The 22,052-nt window shown below is 41.4% G+C and overlaps 1 protein-coding gene across 4 annotated transcripts in view; it reads left to right on the plus strand.

The window, feature by feature from the left end:
* Unc13b (unc-13 homolog B) overlaps positions 1 to 22,052 on the plus strand; it is a 200,862-nt gene that overhangs the window by 15,216 nt on the left and 163,594 nt on the right. For all 4 annotated transcript variants that reach the window (XM_021221907.1, XM_021221908.1, XM_021221909.1 and 1 more), the window contains exons 2-3: positions 18,388 to 18,417; positions 21,804 to 21,903. In XM_021221907.1, the coding sequence (XP_021077566.1) occupies positions 18,388 to 18,417; positions 21,804 to 21,903 (130 nt within the window). The remainder of the gene's footprint in view (positions 1 to 18,387; positions 18,418 to 21,803; positions 21,904 to 22,052) is intronic.

Genomic DNA, 22,052 nt, shown 5'->3' on the forward strand with positions numbered 1-22,052 from the left:
GGGCGTCAGATCTTGTTACGGATGGTTATGAGCCACCATGTGGTTGCTGGGATTTGAACTCCGGACCTTCGGAAGAACAGTCGGGTGCTCTTACCCACTGAGCCATATCACCAGTCCGTTTTTGTTTTTGTTTTTTTTTTTTTTTGCTGTTGAGTTCCACAGTGATTAAAAAAAGATGTGGTAAAAATTCAAAAAATTTGTGTTAGAGTATATTTATAAAAATAATTTTCTCCCAAAGAATAGGGAGAAATCATAGAAATAGGGAAAGCAGTTCTTAGTCTTTAGGAAGTATAGGTTTAGCTTCAGCTGTCAGCTTGACACAGCCCAGGGTTATCTGAGAGAGTCTCAGTTGAAGGGTTGTCTTGATTAAAGAATCCTTTTTTTCCCTATTGCTACTTCTGTTTCTGTTCATTAAGGACTTTTTGATGTACATGGTATTGCCTTGTAAATGCTGCTGAGAAGAAAGAGGTTACACGATAGTGAGTGAGGAAGATGTGTTCAGAAATCAAAGGGGGCTGGCATTTGGACAAAGGGAAGGTAAATACTTGTATATAACTCGAAATGAGTCCCGAATAAGGAAAAAAAATCAGTAAAAGGGGGAAAACAAGAAACCAAAATACTTTTAGATAACCTATAGGACAGAAATTTAAGGAGTGATCAGAGGGTAGAGATGAATCACAGTGATTAAATATTAAGAAAAATTAAATAAATCATTGGTCCTTAGACGTAGAGCAGTTTCATCAGTGTTTGGGCAGTGTTTATTCCAGTACTTGAGTAGCTGGGAAATGAAGACATAGAATGAGCAAGTGTAGGATAGTCACAAGTTTTCTAATGAAAAGAATGGTTCAGAATAGTCTTAAGAAAAAATTTAGTGTTTGGAGCTTGATGAAGTGAAGAGTTGAGGACTTAGTCCACTGGTGGAGAGCTTGCTTAGCATACACAAGGCACCGGGGATTGATCCTCAGTCCACAAAGGGCAAAGGCACAATGAGACGGGAACAAGGAGTGATGGTAACTGAGCTTGTGTCAAGTGGGATAGAAGATTGATCTAGAGAACTTGAGAAAAGTGCAAAGGGTTTCATTCATTCATGTTTTTACCCCAGCATGTGTTGTGTTAGGCACTTGGAGTAGAAGTGAGAAAAATATCTTACCTTAAGTATTACGCTAGATGCCAATTAAAGAGTAGATATTAAGCAAACAAATATTATACAGATTAAAATACAAGTATAACCGTGGGCTGGTGAGATGGCTTAGCAGGTAAGGGTGCTTACCGTCAAGTCTGATGACCTGAGATTGGTTTCTGGAGCCCATGTGGATGTGGATAACTGACTCAAGTTGTCCTCTGACCGCCACATGATGTGTGCCTGATATGCCCTCTCTCAAAATAAACTTACAGCTCACTAAAAGTACAAGTAGGATGCTGTAGCTTACATGTTATTATGAGTACAAATGCTATCGAAAGTTATCCACTAAGATTAAAAACCTTTCCTACGAAAGCCAGGATCTTGAAGAAGAGGAGGCCTTACCAAGTGAGAGAAGAATAATCCTATAGGGGAGAAGAAATACTGTTTGGAAGGAAAGATTAGATAGCCATGGTGGTGCAGGCCTTCAATTCCAGTACTCTGGAGGCTGAGGGATGTGCAGCTCTTGAGTTCCAGGCTAAACTGATCTGTACCAGGATAGCAAGGGCTGCACAGAGAAACCCTGTCTCAAACAAAAGAAAACAAAACAAAACAAAAACAAGTAGAGTCTGGTCTATATAGATCCTATCTAAAGTACAAAAACATGGCTGGACATGGTGGTTCATGCCTTTAATCCCAGCACTTGAGAGGCAGAGGCAGGTGGATCTCTGGAACTGGAGTTACAGGCAGTTGTGAGCCACCATGTGAGTGCTGGGTTCTTTGTAAGAGCAGCCAGTGCTTCTAACCACTGAACTATCTCTCCAGTCCTCTAATTTTTCTTCCTTTATGTATATATGCGTGTGTTATATGTCTGTATGTGTGTGTGATGTATGTGTGTACATCTCTGTGTAGGCACACATATGAAAGTAAAGACATGGGTGTTGTCCTCATCTTCCATATTATTTGAGACTGGGCCTTTTTGATGTTCATGGTCTGGAGGATTTTCTGGTCTCTGCTCCCATCTCCTGGATGGGAACACACTATTGGTTCTAGGTTTTATGTGGATTCTGGAATTCAAATTCAGGTTCTCGGTCTTGTATAGAAAGTACTCTCCCGACCCCCGGGTTGGATAGCCCAGGATGTCCTAGACCTAACTTTGTAGTCCAGGCTGGCCTTAGACTCAGAGTTCACCTGCCTCTGCCTCCTGAATGCTAGGATTAAAGGTGTGTGCTACCCCCCAGCCCCCAACAGAAGCGCTCTTATCCAGTGAGCCATCTTGCTAATCCCTGAATCAATAATTCTAATCTGCTTACTGTTAAAGAGCACACCAATGAAATCACAATAAATTACTTAAATAAAAAAATAAGGTGCCACTACGTGACATTTAAGGACATTGGTCTGGCAGCATGTTTCTGTGGTGTCAGTATTGCTTACTTAGTAGAATAGTCCAGCTATTTCTAGTAGAAACTAATCAGGAGGTCATAACCTCTACTCCTTACTCAGGACGATGGCAGGTGTTTCTTGGTTTCTGTGACATCGTCTGTGGCTTTCTAATTTCCCTGAGATCTAGTTCTGTAACCTGTTCTAACTAGAGAGAAGAGTAAGGTAAGCTGTTAACATACCTCTGAACACACACACCTTGATGACTTGAATTCTTGTAGCTTTACATTATAAGCTCTCAGTCTCACATAATAGATACGCTAAACAAATGTTTGATTTGCTTAAATGTGTGTATACGTTAGTAACTTAATAAACTTTGACTTCCATGTAGGATATTTAATGAATTAAATTAATTTATTTGGTGGTTTGTTTATTTGTTTTTGAGACAGAGTCTCACTAAGCCCAGCTTGCCTCTGTCTCATGCGCTGCTACTACGCTTGGCTATTTATTTGGTGTTTTCAGACAGTGTCTCATGTAGCATAGACTGGACTCTCCCGTTCAAGTACTAGCCTGGCTTGACCCTGTTTAACTTCCAAGATCAAACTAGCTCAGGTTCCTTCAGAGTGCCATGGGTATAGATTGGGAGCCAACTTTATGTAGGAGAGGATGGCCTTGAACTCGTGATTCTCCTGCCTTCACCTCCTGAATGCTGAGATATATGAACTAGCCCACCTGATTTATGTGAGTCTAGTACCTCACTCCTGCAGGGACAGCACTATACCATCTGTACTACAGTCTCAGCCCTATTTAGTGAATTTCAATAAATACCCGAAAATGAGTGTGCTACAGTGGTATACAACAATAGTTCCAGCTACTGGGGAGACTGAGGCAGGAGAATTTCTTGAACCTAGGGGTTTGGGTCAAGCTTGAGCAATGTAGTGAAACCTATCTACAAAATAATAAACTACCAATTGTTATGATTTATGTGCTAGCTAAGAGTCTGGGCCTCAATTAATGCTGGATAAGTATTCTACTCTTTCATTACCTCTCAGCCCTTTTTGTGAGACTGGGCCTTACCAAATTAACCAATGCTGGCCTTGAATTTGGAATATTCTTGTCTCAGCCTTCCAACTAGCTGAAATTAGAGGCATGCAGTATTAAGTCTTGTAAGAGGTTTTCTTCCATTTTTTGAGACAGGGTCTCACTATGTAGTTGTAGGTGAGTTGGAACTTACTATGTAGGCTAGGCTGGTCTCCAGTTCATAGAGTTCCTCTGCCTCCTGAATGCTGGACCAAAGGTGTGCACCACCACACCACACCCAGCTTTTTAAGACTTCTTAATAGAACAATGTTAGTTAGCTATTAAGTTAAACATTAAGTTGACTGAATTTGAAAATACATGCATTTTCTTTAAATATTACAGTAATTATTATAATCATTTGGTTTAGAAAGTCATTCAGTAGATGGCTGAAGTTACCTTGTCTTGCCTATATGTAACCAAACTTGAATTGTTTCTGATAAATAGTAACTATAGAAATCTGATAGTGTATTAATGTAAACACAACTGAGGTGTACTTATTTATAAAACATTTTGAAAGCTATGTATGTGCTCAATTATAAACTGGATTGTGTTTACTTTAGAATTAGTCATTGGCTTTGTTAGTTGAGGTTTGACGTAAGTACTTATTTGTCATTTGGTTTGAGGAAGGACCTTAGAGTTGGTATATTTTCTGGCTCTTGGATAAATTATGTTCTTAAAGTACAAGGCAAACAAACAAATTACTGCCAACAAATAACAGTTAAAAAGTAATACAGCAGCTGTGGGCTGCTTAAATTCTTCAGAGTCTCTTCAAGTTATGATACAAATCTATACAATGTAGTCGAAATTTGCCAGTGAAGTTTAAGACATTTGAGATGGGCTGGGCCTGTAACTTAGCAGCAGAGAATGCTTTCCAGCGTGAATGGCCCCGACTTCAATCTGGAGGAGCACTGTAGAAGAAAAATGACTTGAAGAACTCCGTGGGAATGCAAGAAGTCATATATACACAATTTAGTTTTGTTTACACTATCCATGCTACCTTCCACTTTTATATGGGATTCAGGGATTGAACTCAGGCTGCAGGCTTGCATGGCAAGTGCATTTTCTCACTGTGCCATCAAGCTGCCTCCCCAGGTTTTTGAGTCAGCCTTACTGTTTAGCCCAGGCTAGACTGCTAGACTAGAAAAGTATATATCATAGGCTGATCAGGATCTCACTCTTCTTTCTTGTGTGTGTGTGTGTGTGTGTGTGTGTGTAGGTGTTTCTCTGTGTGCAGATAAAAGCCTTCCTCAGTTGCTCTCTATCGTACTGGGTTAGGGTTTCTTTGGAGCTCACTGATTTAGCTAGGTCAGCTGGCTGTGAGCTGGATCCAGAGATCACCTGTACCTGATCACTTTCCTCTCCAGTGCTAGAATTACAGGCACTCATTACCAAGATGGTTATTTTATCTACCTTCCTACCTACCTACCTACCTACCTACCTACCTACCTACCTACCTACCTACCTATCTATCTATTGAGGCAGGGTTTCTCTGTGTAGCCTTGGCTGTCCTGGAACTCACTCTGTAGACCAGGCTGGCCTCTGCTTAGGAATCTGCCTGTCTCTGCTTCCCAAGTGCTGGGATTAAAGGCGTGTGCCACCACTGCCCGGCATTTTTTTTTTTTTTTTTAATTAAGCTTTTATTTGTTTGTTTGAGACAGGGTTTCTTTGTGTAGCTTTGGCTGGCCTCAAACTCACAGAGATACACCTACCTCTGCGTCCCCAGTGCTGGGACTAAAGGAGTGAGCCACCACCACTTGGCTGTTTTTTTTTTTTTGGTAAGTGCTTGGGATATGAATTCAGGCTCTCACGCTTGCATAACAAGTACCTTATTGACTGAGCCATTTTTCAAACCCTTAGAACTCTAGATCCAGCCGCAGTCTCCTTAGCACTGGGGTTACAGCTGGCCATGCTACCAGATTTTCACAAAATTAATTTTGTTTTTCTTTGACTTGGTTTATGTTGGCATAAATTATAGCATTAGCTCTTTCAGCTGGTGTGGATCTGATCTTAGTGCTGCAGAGAGGAAAGCTGTGGGCTGCCCAAAGTGTAGGCTTTCAAATCTGGGCTTGAATTTCAGAGTATACTGTTTAATTAAGTCTGAGGCCTTGGACAATTGACTATGTTTTAATTAATCTTTAAAGGGGAAATTGTATGTTGTATAGTGGGTTTTTCTTTTCCTCTCTCCTGTTCTCTCTCCTTTCTCTTCCTCCTCTTCTTCCTTCTCCTCTTTTTCCTCCTTCTCCTCCTCTTTTTCCTCCTTCTCCTCCTCTTCCTCCTCTTCTTCCTCCTCCTCCTCCTCTTCCTCTCCCTCCCCCCTCCTGCCTGTGGATCAGGATGTAAAGCTCTATGTTTCAGGACATTACCGCCACTGCCCAACTCCTATTAATTGGCTTTTAAAAATATTTATTTTTGCTGCTTTTAATTTTGTGTAGGTATATGCTTATCTAGGCATGGGTTTGTATATGTGAATGCAGGTTCTTGTGGAAGCCACAGGCATTAGATTGCCTGGAGTTGAAGTTATGGTATTGAGCTGCCTGACGTAGGTGCTGGAGACAGAACCTGGGTCCTCTGGAAGAGCAACTAATGCTCTTAACTGCTGAGCCCCTCTTAACTCTCTGGCCCCTGTAACTGGCCTTTTGAGACAGTGTTTTGCTATGTAGCTCAGATGCCTTGAACCTGTGATCTTTGTGCCTCTGTCTACTGAGTCGTGTGCTACATGCTTAGTTTCATCTTTAGTTTTTAGAAACTGTTCCATTCCTGAGTTAGAATAGCTGACATTCTGATATTGTTGGAATCTATTAAGAAGTATTCCCACTCCTCCCTTCTCCACAGTCAAAACACACACAGACATATACCTGGAAAGACTCATTAATAGCAGACAGAAAGGCTTCAAAAGACAAAAGCTAGCATTTCAGAATCTATATTCAGAGCTAGTGTGTCGGTAATCCCAGCATTGGAAAGACAGCAACTGAAGAACTCTGTTTAGGTAGAATACTCACATGAAAGTTGTATACCTTTGCAGTGTACCGTTCCCAGTTTCTTAGGAAAATACTCAAGTATTGAATACACTCCTAGTATTGAATCCCACTCATGCTGGTGGGATTGAAGAAATTTTCAAGCCTCGCTCACCACAGAGCTAACTACTAATAAAGACAGCTACTAGAAAGATAATTTTATTACTCAGACTAGAGGCATGGGGAGCCTCCTGAGTAACAGATCTTGCAGAGGACCAGTGCTGGACTCCCAGCTCTACTATGTGGTCTGTAACCTTGAGCAAACTGTTTAAATCTAAGACCCAGGCCCTTACCTGTAGCATGGGAATACTGCTATTACCACAAAGGTTCTGTGGGGATTACACCACATGAGAGATTAAGTGGCAGTGTGTTTTAAAAGATACTATAGTTACTTTTCTCATGGTCCTGTAAGCCCACTGTTGCTCAGGAATGTGATAGTTATTTCCGCTGTAGCAGTTATGTTGTAATTTTGTTTCATTTAAGGAGCGTGGTCATGCATGTGCCACCATGCTGTGTGGATATCACAGGACAATGGGAATTATCCAGGTTTCCTTCTTCCCCCTGTGGCTTCTGGAGATAGAACTCAGGTCATCTGTCTAAGCCTGGTTTTGTTTGTTTGTTTGTTTGTTTTTGTTTTTAAAGACACTTAAGAGACATATTTTGAAGTTAATTTTTTTCCTTTTTTTCTCTTTTTTTAAATGTTATTTTCTTTATTTACATTTCAAATGCTATCCTGAAAGTTCCCTATACACCGTCCCCCCGCCCCTGCTCCCCTACCCACCCACTCCCACTACTTGGCCCAGGCCTTCCCTTGTGCTGGGTCATATAAAGTTTGCAAGACCAAGGGGCCTCTATTCCCAGTGATGGCCGATTAGGCCATCTTCTGCTACATATGCAGCTAGAGACACAAGCTCAGGGGGTACTGGTTAGTTCATATTGCTGTTTCACCTACAGGGTTGCAGCCCCCTTCCTTGAAGTTAATTTTTTAACTTAATGTTTTTATTGATTATTTGGGAATTTCACATAATGCACCCTGATCCAATTAACCTCCCAGTCCTCCCAGGTCTACCCCTCCCAAACTTATGGAATCTCCCAAAACAGAAGAAAAAGAAAGGAAAAGAAAAATATCAAATCCTATTTGTGTTGATCATATACCCCCAAAAAGCATGATTAAACTCCCAGGACCAGCCCCTTAAAGATAACCAATTTCTTATTGTATCCTACCCCCACCAGAAGCCATCACTGTGAAGAGCTACACGTCAGAATCCTTGCCACAATTTCTTTTTTTGTTTTTTGTTTTTGTTTGTTTTTTTTTTTTCGAGACAGGGTTTCTCTGTGCAGTCCTGGCTGTCCTGGAACTCACTTTGTAGACCAGGCTGGCCTCGAACTCAGAAATCTGCCTGCCTCTGCCTCCCAAGTGCTGGGATTAAAGGCGTGCGCCACCACGCCCGGCTCACCACAGTTTCTTTTGAGTGGCTTCCTATCTAGACTATTTCTTTTGGGGGGAGTTAGGGGAGAAGATGTTGTCACAGAAGCCTTCTATGTCTTTTTTTCTTAATGCAATATCACTGTAAAAGTAGCTTCCTTACCCTTTATAGCCAGTGGCAGCCCAGATCATGGACTTCCACACGGTTTCTGGCTACAGCCTTGCCCTGGGTAGTATCACTGTTCTCCCCTGTGTACCTGGCTCTGTTCTGCCGTCTACCCTTCCAAGTTTGTGAGTCCACTTTTTCAAAGTATCTTCCCACGGACGTACCCTTCTCTAGTTTTTCCAGGGACTGATAGGCTCTGCAGACTCCTCTGCTGCTACGACTTCCCCTAAGTCTCCGTGGGTCTCTCAGCTCCGCAGAGCTGCTGTCTGGTGGCAGGTGCTGGCTTCTATCACAGCCGTGCTTGGGATGATGGCCTGTCCCTGGATCTGATTCTGCAGCTCTGGTCTCACCACCTGCTCCTAGGTATCGGGTGGACCGACTGGAAGCCCAGTTGTTGAGCCTGAACACAGTGGGGTCTTTTGGGCAGCCCACCTGCAATGTTTGGAAATTCATATTTAATTATTGTCTCGTATTTTTGGCACATAATGTTTTGAGATAGTATCAATGAAGATTGTTTGAGTTCTCTAAATGTCTGGGCCTTTGTATAGAATACTTACAAACACAAAATAAAATATAAGTAATCTTTAATGTGGTCTCACAAGATCTGGTAGGGAAGAGAAAGATTCCTTGCCAATATATATGTAAAATCTCCTTTGGTGTAGCTTTCCTTTCAGAATGTGCACTGAGCTGCTTGCATCCTCCTTGTCAACTGTCCTTGGTTTAATTAAAGGGGACAGGGCGATAGAGTCATGCTGTACATATGAGTACTTAAAAACATGAAGAATTGCTTTGTGCTGCTTTCCTTTTCCCAGGGCTGGCAAGGTGCCTCGATCATAATGGACTTCACATGTGAGCGGCAACTGGCCGGGAGCAGAATTCCTGGGTTATGGTGCTTTGCTTTGTAATTTAGATCTTTATCTGAAGAAAACTGTCTTAGTCAGGGTTTCTATTCCTGCACAAACGTCATGACCAAGAAGCAAGTTGGGGAGGAAAGGGTTTATTTGGCTTACATTTCCATACTGCTGTTGATCACCAAAGGATGCAGGACTGGAACTCAAGCGGGTCAGGGAGCAGGAGCTGATGCAGAAGCCATGGAGGGATGTTCTTTACTGGCTTGCTTCCCCTGGCTTGCTCAGTCCACTCTCTTATAGAACCCAAGACTACCAGCCCAGAGATGGCACCACCCACAAGGGAACCTCCCCCCTTGATCACTAATTGAGAAAATGCCTTACAGCTGGATCTCATGGAGGCATTTTCCCAACTGAAACTCCTTTCTCTGTGATAACTCCAGCTGTGTCAAGTTGACACAAAGCTATCCAGTACAAAAACTTTCTTTTATGTTTGAAATTACTTCTGATCTAATTACTTGGAAGCTGAGGTGGGAGGGATCAGCCTGGGCAACATAGTGCGACCCAGTCTAAAAAAAAAAAAAAGTGAGAATAGGACATGGGTGGGACACGGCTGAGTTGGCAGAAGGCACAGTCCCAACTCCAGGACCTCAGGAAGTGGAGGCGGGAGAGAGTTCAGGCCACTCTTGCCTACATAGGGAGTGTGAGGCCAGTCTGGGCTACAGAAGACACTGACTCATCAACAACAAAAGCAGTTATAAACAAGTTAACATAGAAGAAACTAAAGTGATAGTGTGGAGGAAAAATTTAAGAAACTCCCTAAGAATAAAGAGAAAGAAATGAAGAGATGAATAGCGTTTTAAAAGGGAGAAGTCAGATACATGCTTACAGCATGAGAACAAAAGCAAGGAGAGGTAACACATGCCTATATGCCTGTAATTCTATGAGCTGAAGACCCACTTGAAATGGAGTTCATGTCCTATCTTAAACAACAAAACAACAACAAAACCCACTAGAACCAGGGATCAGATTCAGGTTGGCAGGTGTGTGCAGCAATTAGATCTACCCACTGAGCTGTCTTGCCAGTCTCCCTTTAAGTCCTTTTCTATCTCTCCCCCCGCACCCCCAACCCCCAGACAGTATTTCTCTGTGTAGACCTGGCTGCCTTGGAACTCACTCTGTAGACCATGCTAGCCTCCAACTCAGAAATCCACCTGCCTCTGCCTCCCAAGTGCTGGGATTAAAGGCGTGTGCCACCACTGCCTGGCTTTTTTCTGTCTCTTAGCAGACATCCTTATTATTTTAGTTCTGTTTGACCTTTCATCTTTTGCTTCTTTGTCACCCTCTTTTATTTGTTTGTTCACTTGTTTATATTTATTTTTGGCCTCAAACTTGCTATGAAGCTGAAGATGACCATGAACTTGTGATCTTTTTTGTCTCCATCTTCCAAGTTCTAATGTACAGGAATGTACCACCACAGCAGATTTATGTAGCACTGGGGGTTGGATTTGGGGCTTTGTGCGTGCTGGGCTAGCATTATACATCCCATCACAACGTTGTAACGATCTCTGGCTGTGTTGCCCAATCTAGCTTAGTTTCTGTGTTTAAGAGATCCTGGGCTGCAGCTGTAACATTCACCTTTTGTCTAAAGACACTATGTCAGAAGCTGTAGAATAAATACTAATTTTTAAAAAATGTCGGGGCATGGTAGTACATGGGAACACTTGGGAGGCAGAGGCAGTTGGATCTCTGTGAGTTGGAGGCCAGCCTGGTCTACACAGCAAGTACCAGACCAGTCAGGGATACATAGTGGAGCCCTGTATGTCTATTATTTAAGGGCTTTTTTGATGTTGAGTGTCATGCACTTCTTATATCACTTTAGGATCATTTTTTAAAAAAGATTTATTTATTTATTTTATTATATGTGTGTACACTGTAACTGTCTTCAGACACTCCAGGAGAGGGCATCGGATTTTTGTTACAGATGGTTGTGAGCCACCATGTGGTTGCTGGGATTTGAACTCAGGACCTTTGGAATTGCAGTCGGTGCTCTTAACCGCTGAGCCATCTCACCAGCCCTAGGATCATTTTTAAATCTTCAAAACAATGCACGTTTTTTTTTTTCTTAATGAAAAATGAAGTAAAGCCAGAGGTGGTGGCACTCGCTTTTAGTCCCAGCACTCCGGAGGCAGAGGCAGGTGGCATCTCTGGGAGAATAAGGCCATCTTGCTCTACATATCAAGTTCCAGGCTAACTAAGGATACGTTCATGGTAAGACAGACCCTGACTTAGAACAGACAGACAAGAAAGAAAATGAGGTTAGATTCAGCCTCATGTGGACTCCCCTCATCTTCCATAGGATGAACCGGTATTTCTTAGGTATCTCAGTTATTGTTTGCTATTACAAGTCTCAGAAGGTTAAAATTTCCACCCGGACTTTAACAAAGGTCCTTGGTTGCTAGCTAAACAGCTCAGCAGGACAATGAGAACTCAGAAGTCTGGGCACAAACTGTGATTTCCAGGGAAGCGTCTCCTTGTGTGGTTTATATTTCTGTGTATTTGGCAGTGTTGCTGTATCTGGTTTAGATCTGGTGTGGCTGCTGCTGCCCTGTGCTAGAATTGTCCTGTCTTTACTAGAGAGTAGGGCAGTCATTGTAGCTTCCTTTGTGATTTGACACTGCCACCATCCCACAGAATAAACATGGAAAGGGTATTTGCCATTCTGTAAGAGAATAATAATTTTTTTCACCATGTGATTTTCTTTTTTCATATTATTTTTTCTCTGTGTGTGTATGTGTGTGTGTGTGTGTGTGTATCAAACTCATCTGCTCATGTTTGCATGGCAAGTCCTAAGGCTTCAGTTTTGAAAGTTACTAAAGAAAAAGGACATCTTGCCAACCAGTCTTCACAGTTTTGACAGTTCCTGTGGCCAGTCAGTTAACAGGTATCATAGTGAATCTTTGTATTCAGATATTTGACAGATGTGAAATTCAGTAAAACAATATGCAAATGATAATTATAACAGTGTTTGACATTGATAGGAGATTGAAATAGGAATACATATATTTCCTACTTTAAAAGATGTTGTTACCCTTCAAATAAAAAGGGAATAGTAGTTACTGCACTTCAGTGATAGACTTTTTAATGCTAGGTTCTGAAGCAGGAGGGTAAGAAAGAAGCAAGAGAACCAATACCATATGGCTTTGGAAATTGTCAGGTGTAACCAGGCAGGTTAGCTATTCCTTGTGCTTAGAGAACCAGGTCACTGCTTGTGAGTCTGTGTGAATAGGATTATTTCCTATAATCTTAAGAGTGCCTGTAGCAGATTTGGTTCTATAGTAAGGTTAGAGAAACATAGGTGCTAAAGTTAGTTTTTTGTTTGTTTGTCTTGTTTTGTTTTTGAGATATAGACACATATTCTCTTATTTTTGCCTCTGTTTTTGGGAGCCTAGGGAAAGTGTTCTGTCTGTGTCTTCTTTTTCTTTAGCTGACTTCAGGTTTTCTTTCTTTCTTTCTTTCTTTCTTTCTTTCTTTCTTTCTTTCTTTCTTTCTTTCTTTCTTTCTTTCTTTTTTTTCTTTTTTTTCGAGACAGGGTTTCTCTGTATAGCCCTGGCTGTCCTGGAACTCACTTTGTAGATCAGGCTGGCCTCGAACTCAGAAATCCATCTGCCTCTGCCTCCCAAGTGCTGGGATTAAAGGCGTGCGCCACCACCACCTGGCAACTTCAGGTTTTCATATTGTTTGTAGTCTTTAGGAGCCCCAGTATTCTCTAATGACTGTTATTTTCCTATACATCTTTTCTGTTTTTTTTTGTTTTTTGTTTTTAACATGGGGCAGATAAGGATGTTTGGAATAAGCAAAAGAAACTTGTTCTAAGTACTGCCATTTTGTTTACAGACTCCATTTAATCATAGGGGGAAAGTAAGTTCAAGGTCCCAGGTCCTAGAAGAGCTTCTGTTGTTAGGAAACCGTTGTCTGAGTCCAGTTGTCTCAAAGACAGCTTTTCTATGTTGCTGACAGGGTTAAACTAAGTTCATGTTCCCAGGCCTAGGAACCAACTCCTATCCTGATTGGTAGAAAAATGTAACAATTACTTGGTACAGATGTTTATTATTTGCAAGCTTAAATATTCTGTGATATTCTGGCTCATTGTTACAGTTTAGATCCTGAGTCTGTTTTGTGGCCTTGGTAGATCAGTAGTTGTAACTTTAATTTTTTTTTAAACTTTATTTTTAATGATGGTTCTTAAACAGTTTTGCCTTCCTTTTAGCCCACCACCCACCAGAGGTAGTGGGAAGGAAAGGATAGAGGGGTAGCGGGGAGTGGACCTGTTTAGTGGCAGCAGCTCTGTCCACTTGAAATCACTTCACAGGTGTAACAGCAGTCCAGTTCGGTAGAGTTGACATGACCTAGCAGACACAGTCAGGCCTTAGCCTCGGCACAAGTCAGCAGGAGGGACCAAGAGGAATGCCAGGAGAACTTCTCAGCTGTCCCTCTCTCAGGGAAGCCAAGCTTAGCCTCCATCACTGTGTGTTGAGTCCTGTTTATACACTTTGAACATCACATATCCTCCACGTGTCTTGCCTCAGATGACATTACTCTGCCAGTCAGCCTGTGTCCAAGGAAGCACAAGAAACTGCAGCACATCACCAGAAGTGTTTTGGTGTTTCTCTTTCTCTATGGTGCCCTGACAAATGGAGCTCAGCCAAGCAAAGTAAGACCGACCAATACATGTGTGTTGTTAGTAAAGAATCCCTCACCACACACCCTTTCACATGCTTGTTTTTTTTTTTTTAAGATTTATTTATTTATATTAAGATTTATTTATTTATTTATTTATTTATTTATATGAGTACATTGTAGCTGTTCAGACATAACCAGAAGAGGGCATCGGAACCCATTGCAGATGGTTGTGAGCCATCATGTGGTTGCTGGGATTTGAACTCAGGACCTCTGGAAGAGCAGACCTCTTAACCTCTGAGCCATCTCTCCAGCCCTCAAGTGCTTGCTTTAGCAAAACATCCTTTTGCCTGTGTCTGCTTCAGCTAATGTTCCTTCACGTGTTTGCCCCAGCAAAACACTATCCAACTGACTTCCCAAAGAATCCTTAAGTTTCCATTTCAAGTAGTGGCTTGATTTCAATAAATTTTTGTCATCTGCATTGACCTGGTATTTGGGTTATGATGGATATAAGTGGACCTCATAACAAGGAGGGATTTTGTGCTAGAGTTCTTAATAGCTTTGATTCTGAAAATAATAATTTTAAATTGGCTTCTCAGTCAGTAAATTTGTTGTTCAATATGTTTTTGACATTGAGGTTGAAACATATAGTGTTTTCTTATTTATTTATGTATTTATTCATTTTTGAAGCAAGGTTTTATGGTAACCCAGTCTATCCTTGAACTTGCAAAGTAGCTGAGGCTAGCCTTGAACTGTTGATCCTCCTGCCTCTACCTCTCAACTTCTGGGATTATAGGTATAGATTTATTTGTTTGTTTTTGAGGCAGAGCCTTATTTAGCCCAGGCAGGCCTTCCACTTTGCTATATAGTTGAGGATGACCTTGAACTTCTGACCCTTATTACCTCCATTTCCCAAGTACTTGGATTAGAGCCAAGTACCACCTTGCCCAGTTTATTTGTTGTTTTAAACAAATTGAAGTCAGGTCTGTTGGTGCATACCTTTATCATGGCATTTGGGGGGCAGAGGCTGCTGGATCTCTGTGAGTTCAAGGCCAGCCTAGTCTAGATAGTGAGTTCCAGGACAGCTAGGGCTACATAGTGGGATCGATCTTAACACTCCCCACCCCCCAAAAAACCCCAAACAAAACCAAAATACCCCAAGACAAACAATAAAAAAATCTCATTTTGAAAGTAATATGGACCTATTTTTAGACATGAACAGCATAAGGATTTTATTTTTGAGACAGGGTCTTGTAGCATAGGCTGGCCTAAAACTCACTGCCTAACTCAAGACTGTCCTTGAACTCTTGCTCTTACAGTCCCCACCTCCCAAATGATGGAATTGAAGTATGTGCTACCCTATCCAGATCTAATGTTAGGACTTAACTAAAACTGTGAGCTGGGTATAGTGGCACACACCTTTGGTCCCAGCACTCAGGAGGCAGAGGCAGACAGATCTGTGAGTTTAGGGCCAGCCTACTCTACAGAGCAAGTTCCAGGACAGCCACAGCTACATAGTGAGACTCTGTCTCAGAAAACTCCACAAAAGTAAAACTGTAAAGCCTCACATCTGAGTGACTGTGGTCTTACTATGGCTGGCTTAGAACTCTATAAGTAGGGGAAGCTGGCTTAGAACTCAGAGATCTGCTTGCCTCTGCCTCTTCAGTGCCAGGCTTAAAGGTGTGCACCACTGTGCTCAGCATTTTTTTTTTTTAACTTTATGAGACAGGTCTTATGTAATTTAGAGTTTTACATTGTGGGCCTCCTATCTTAGTCTCCCAGTGCTGGGATTTCACCATGCACGTTATTGGGTCTATTTTCCCTCTGATCTCTCTTCCTCTCTCTTCTCTATCTCGTGCCTTAAAAGCTGCAGTATTAGTGCTTTTCAGGGTAGATTATTAGACACATGATTAATTTATGATACCTATTTATTAATTATAGTAAGATTACTTCCATTCCATGTATGCTATTTTAATTTCCTCCCTTCCCCTCTTTCTTTTTGAGAAAGGATCTTTTATTTATTTTTATTATTATTTTTTATTTTTAAAGATTTATTTATTTAATTTATATGAGTAAATTGTAGCTGTCTTCAGACACACCAGAAGAGGGCATCAGATCCCATTACAGATGGTTGTGAGCCACCATGTGGTTGTTGGGATTTGAATGGGATTTGAACTCAGGACCTCTGGAAGAGCAGTCAGTGCTCTTAACTGCTGAGCCATCTCTCCAGCTCCCTTTTTTAAAATTTTTTCATTTTATGTGTATGAGTTTTTTGCTTGCATGTATGTGTTCCCTATGTGTGTTCCTGGTGCCAAAGGAGGCCAGAAGAGGATGTAGGATCTTCTGGAACAGAGTCATAGATGGTTGTAAGCCACCAGGTGGGTGCTGGGAACTGAATCCAGGTTTTCTGCAGTAGCAGCCAGTGTTCTCAGATGATAAGCCATCTCTTTAGCCCATTTTTTTTTGTTATTAACTCTATATGCTGATCTCAGCTTCCTCTTCCCCCTTTCCTTTCAGGCCCTGTCTCTCCCCTCCCTTTCTTCTCAGAAAAGGGGAGGCCTCTCATGGATATCACCAGCCTCGGCATATCAAGTTATAGTAAGACTAGGTGCATTTCTTCTATGGAGGCTGGACAGGGCTGCCCGGTGAAGGGAAAGGGACCCAGAGGCAGGCAGTGTAGTCAGAGACAGCCCCCTTTAGCCTCGTTTCTGAGATAAGATCTTACTATGTAGTTCTGGCTGACCTGACGTAATCATGGAATCCAGGCTGACCTCCAATTTACATAGATCCTCCTACAATGCAAGTGATAGGATTATAGGCATTGACCAGTCCAATCAGATAATTAAAAATTTTTTTAACTATGTATATATTAATACATTTAAAACTTTTGTTGGTTATTTTAAGTTTATGCTTATTTATTTTAATTTTTTTTTTTTTTCGAGACAGGGTTTCTCTGTATAGCCCTGGCTGTCCTGGAACTCACTTTGTAGACCAGGCTGGCCTCGAACTCAGAAATCCACCTGCCTCTGCCTCCCGAGTGCTGGGATTAAAGGCATGCGCCACCACGCCCGGCTTATTTATTTTAATTTTAATAGTTATTGCTAGTATACTGACATTTAAAATATTTTAATTCTATTAAATTTTTTTTTTTTTGGTTTTGTTTTTTGTTTTTAGAGACAGGGTTTCTCTGTGTAGCTCTGGTTGTCCTGGAACTCACTCTGTAGACCAGGCTGACCTCAGAGATCCACCTGCCTTTGCCTCCCAAGGGCTGGATTGAAGGTGTGTGCCACTACCGTTTGGCTTTTATTAAACATTTTTATAACTACATTTTTTTATTTGATGTGTGTGCATGTGTGCACGTGCATGCCAGAGTGTATATATACCAGGAGATTGGGGGACAGTTTGGGGAGTTGTTTTTCTTTTTTTACCATATGGGTCCTGGAAATAAACTCAAGTTGTCAGACATGGAAGCAGGCCCCTTTATTCACTTGCCTGTCTGGCTGGCCCTGTTCATGCTTATGTAGCTGAGTTAATTTTGAATGGTCTGTTGTGCCTCTACTTTCTACTGGGATCGCAAGCAACACTACCACGCTCAGCTGAAATGTGCTCTGTCTGTCTTCATTTTAAAGACAGGGTTTCAGTGCGTGGCTCTGGCTCTCAGTATGCAGACCAGGTTGGCTCTGACTTACCCACCCGCTGCTGTCTCACGAGTGCTGGGGTCAGAGGCGTGCTCACGACCTGCTCTACTCTCTCCATGTTCATGACAAAGAATATTTGGGAAGAGGATCTGACTTTATGTGAGATTAAAAAAGACATACTTTGGATCAATAAAGAGAAATAGATTGTAGTAGTAATGAGTACTGACTGAAATGGAGATGGCCTTGCGGAAAGTCCTATGTGACTTAGCCCTTGGAAGTAACATAGAACACGGAGAAAGGCAGACCAAAGCCTTATACATACTTTCTATGCATTGTACTCAGAAATCCACCTGCCTCTGCCTCCCGAGTGCTGGGATTAAAGGCGTGCGCCACCACGTCCAGCTTCCTTGCTTCTGTTTTGTTTACTCTGTAGCACAGGCTGGTCTTGAACTTGCAGCAACTCTCCTGCCTAGTCTTCTGAATGCTAGGATTCCAGACTTGAGCCACTAGTGCAGCTGTGGCAGTGCCCTTGCATGTGCAGTTCTTGGCTGCCTTGGAAGCTGCATGTGCAGTTGTGGTTGTAGGATTCTTTCTTGTGCAGTGCCCTGCCTATTCTTCAGAAGCAGTTCCACGTCATCATGGACAGGAGCCCCTCTTGATATCTGCTTGGTCTCAGAAGTCACTTCCTACTCTTGTTTTAAAACTTACTGTCTATTTTTTTCCTGATATACTCTTGTTTTAGTAGAATGAAGTAGAGGGATTTTCCTTATTAAAAATTTTCTTCTTAACTTTTTTTATTTGACTAAGGATATAATTCAAGGGTCTCATACATGCAAGGTAAGTGGTTACTTCCAGCCTGATGATTGCTTTTAAATAAGGAACATTGATAACTTAAACTTCAGAAAGACATCTAACATAAAACAGATTGCCTGCCATTTGGCTTTCTTTGCCTCCTTGTCAGGAGGCAGGAACAGATTTTTTTCCCACTGGGTATGAGATCAGGTTCCTAATCTTACCTCTTTTGTTTTCTTGCAGTTAAAAGAGCCAAATTCCAGGGTTCACCAGGTAAGTCTGGCCCTCCTTGCTTTTAACACTTCATGCTTGCTATGATTTAAGACAGTCTTTTAAAAAAAGTTTTGTGTGTGTGTGTGTGTGTGTGTGTGTGTGTGTAGGACTGTGTGTGTGTGTGTGTGTGTGTGAATGTATGTGAATGTATGTGTGTGCAGGACTGTGTGTGTGTGTGTGTGTGTGTATGTGTGTGTGTGTGTGTGTGTGTGTGTGTGTGTGTGAGAATGTGTGTGTGCAGGACTCCAAGGAGGCAAGAAGACCTGGAGCTGGAGTTACAGATGGTTGTAAGCTGCCATGTGGGTGCTGGGAACTGAATTCCAGGAGCTCAGGGATAAATCACTATGCAAGTTGATGACCTGAAGAGTTTCAGCTTGGGAGAGTCTGTTCTCTTCCTCCATCTACCACATGGTTTCCAGAGAATGAACCCAGGTTGTGTAGGCTTCATGTCAGGTACCGCTACCTGCTGAGCCATCTCACTGGCTCCTCAGAAGCAATCTTAAAACAGAATCATTAATTATAAGTTGGGCATGGCGATATATTTCTATAATCCTAGTACTTGGGAGTCTGGTGCAAGAGGATTGCTTGTCTAGGTCAGCCCGGACTACATAAAGAGACTCTATCTCAGAAAGATAAAAAAATTAATGATTTCATTTAGTTAACTACTTAAATGCATTGATTTAATTTGCTAAGGTAGTTTATGAAATTATTACTCTACTGCTATAAAACATTTAACTTTGTTTACCTGTATTTTTATCTATATTAATCAATGAAAAGTTTATCTTTTCTCTTTTGCCAACCCAATTATACTATACTATACTTTAAATTTTTTTTATTTTAACTAGTATTTTAAAGATTTATTTACTTATTTATTATATGTAAGTACACTATAGCTATCTTCAGATGCACCAGAAGAGGGCATCAGATCTCATTATGGATGGTTGTGAGCCATCATGTGCTTTCTGGGATTTGAACTCAGGACCTTTGGAAGAGCAGTCAGTGCTCTTAACTGCTGAGCCATCTCTCCAGCCCCCTATTTTAATTAATTTTATGTTATCTGTTCTGTGTGTATATGTGTGTGCCCATGCGTGCTCATGCCACAGCATGTGTGTGGAGTTAGAGGATAACTCTTGGAAGTTAGTTCTGACCTTTGCCCATATGAGTTCTAGGAATCAGGGTTAGGATTGAGGTTGCTAGTCTTGGTGGCATGTACCCTTGTCTACCAAAGTAATCTTTAAATTTATTTTTAGTTTTAAATTTCTTTGTGAGATGGGTCTTACATAACCAAGGGTGGCCTTGAAGTTGCTATATAGCTAAGGATAACTTTGAACTTCAGATCACCTTGTCCTCCCCTTCATGGTGCTGGGATATCAAACCTGGGACTTACGCATCCTATTTATTAATTTATAAACCAGGGTGTCACTCAGTAGTGGAGGCTGTATGGCCCAGATGGATTTTGTTTTTCAGAATTCTGCCTCAGCATCCTGCTATAATTACAGACATGAGCCACCATTTTTAGCTAGAATATTTTACAAGATTATAGTGAGATTAAAAAAAAAACTATACAAACTTTCAAAAAAAATTGGCCAAGTTTAGTTGCATATACGTTTAATCCCACTACTCAGAGGCAAAGGCAGGAGAATCTAATCAAGATCAGCGTGGTCTTCATATCTAGTTCCAGGACATTGAGAACTATATAGAAAGACCCTGTTGCTAAAAGAAAAGAAGGAGTTATTAGTAACATCCATGTGTGTACACCTGTGTGCATGGGGGCCAGATGTGACCTTGAATCTCTTTCTCAAATTGCTTTCCACTTCATTTTTTTGAGAAAGGGTCTCTCAGTGAGCATGGAGCACCCCAGTTGACTAGACTGGGTGGTTAGCAAGCCCCTGGGTTCTCCTATTTCTAGCTTCCAACTGCTAGCATTACAAGTGTGTACCACACAGCCTGGAAAAAGATTTAAATTTTGTTTTACCTTGGGACCTCACACGCTAGGAAGATGCTCTGCCACTTAGCCTTGTCCCTAGCTCAAGTTTAAGACCTTAGGATACAAAATGTATTTTAGGTTTCAGAAGTATAGCTCGGTGCTCCAGGCCTTGGCTGGCATGTGTGAGCCTCTAGAGCTGGGTTATAGACACGTTACCTTCTGCTCCTTTCATGAGGATGCTCAGGGTCTGAACTCAGGTCCTCATGCTTGGGCAATAAGCATTTTACCCACCGAGCCATCTCCCCATTTCTTTGTTTCTGCATTTGAGATAGTCTTGCTTTGTAGCTTAGGCTGGCCTGAAATGTGAGCTCTTCCTCAGAAATGTCTCAGTCTTCTCATCTGGATAAAACCACATGCCTTTGAAATGATAGGCAAATGTGGCAGTTCCCATTTTCTCACATTATCTAACAGTACGTAATTGTTTTAAGCAGTATTTGGCATTTTGGTGAGTTAACATGATAGCTTTGTTTTTTTTTGTTTTTGTTTTTTTTGCTTTTATGAAATGTTTTTCTTAATACAAAAAGCAAACCCTCAGGCCACATGTGGTTGTACACACTTGTACTACTACTAAGTAGACTGAAGCAGGAGAGTCTTGAGTTCAAAGTCAGCATAGTGAATTTTAAGACAGTCTGGACGGCGTAGTCAGTCTGTTTAGTATAAACATGCAGGGCTTCAGGTCTGAGTTCTCAGGTTTAAGCTACTCCTTTGGTTTGTACTTAGCTCTCCTCTCAGAGGCTTTCCTTTTCTCAATTTTATGATAATGTTTCTTTTCATGTAAACTATAGATCAAGCTTGAAATCCAGTTCTTTCATGACAATTTTCTCTTCAGTTTGTGTCTTTATCAAGGGCTCTGCAATTGTTTGCCCTTTCTATATTCTGTGTACACACATACACTACACACACACACACACACACACACACACACACACACACACCACACATGAGGTTGGGGGGAGAATCTTACGTAGCCAAGCTGGCTTTAAACTTGCTATGTAGCTCCTGATTCACCTCTACCTCCTGAGTGGTCCTGGGATTATGGATATTTATCACCATATCTTTTCCTCAAATATGTGTCTTATAATTCTGCTGTGCCTTGAATAATATAACACATAGCTTCAGTTTTAATTGCATGTTTAATTTGGTATCACTTAATTCTATCTCTTTAAGATTTATGTGTATGGGTATTTTGCTTGTATGTCTGTCCATGCACCACATGTGTCTGGTGCCCATAGAACCTAGAAGAGGATGTTGGATCCCCTGGATGGATCTCTTCCTCTTGAAGAGCAGCCACTGCTCTTGAATACTCTCTCCAGCCTCTGATATTATATAATTTTAAGAGCTTTGTGAAAGTGGGTAATAATCTGAATACTATTAACAGTTTTTTTGCATTTTTTCAAAGATAAATTTAACACATATGTGACCCTGAAAGTCCAGAACGTGAAGAGCACAACTGTAGCAGTCCGTGGTGACCAGCCTTCCTGGGAGCAGGATTTCATGTTGTAAGCACTTAGCTGACATATTTGTCTACACAGTCCATCATGGTCACGAGTCAGCAATATCCAATGAAACAATTCAATTGTTGAGTCTGTGTATGCTGTATGCCAGAGACGTATTAACATGCCAACCCTGCTATGTATCTTTTTAATCT

The sequence above is a fragment of the Mus pahari genome, chromosome 22, assembly GCF_900095145.1.
Source record: "Mus pahari chromosome 22, PAHARI_EIJ_v1.1, whole genome shotgun sequence".
Lineage (NCBI taxonomy): Eukaryota > Metazoa > Chordata > Mammalia > Rodentia > Muridae > Mus > Mus pahari.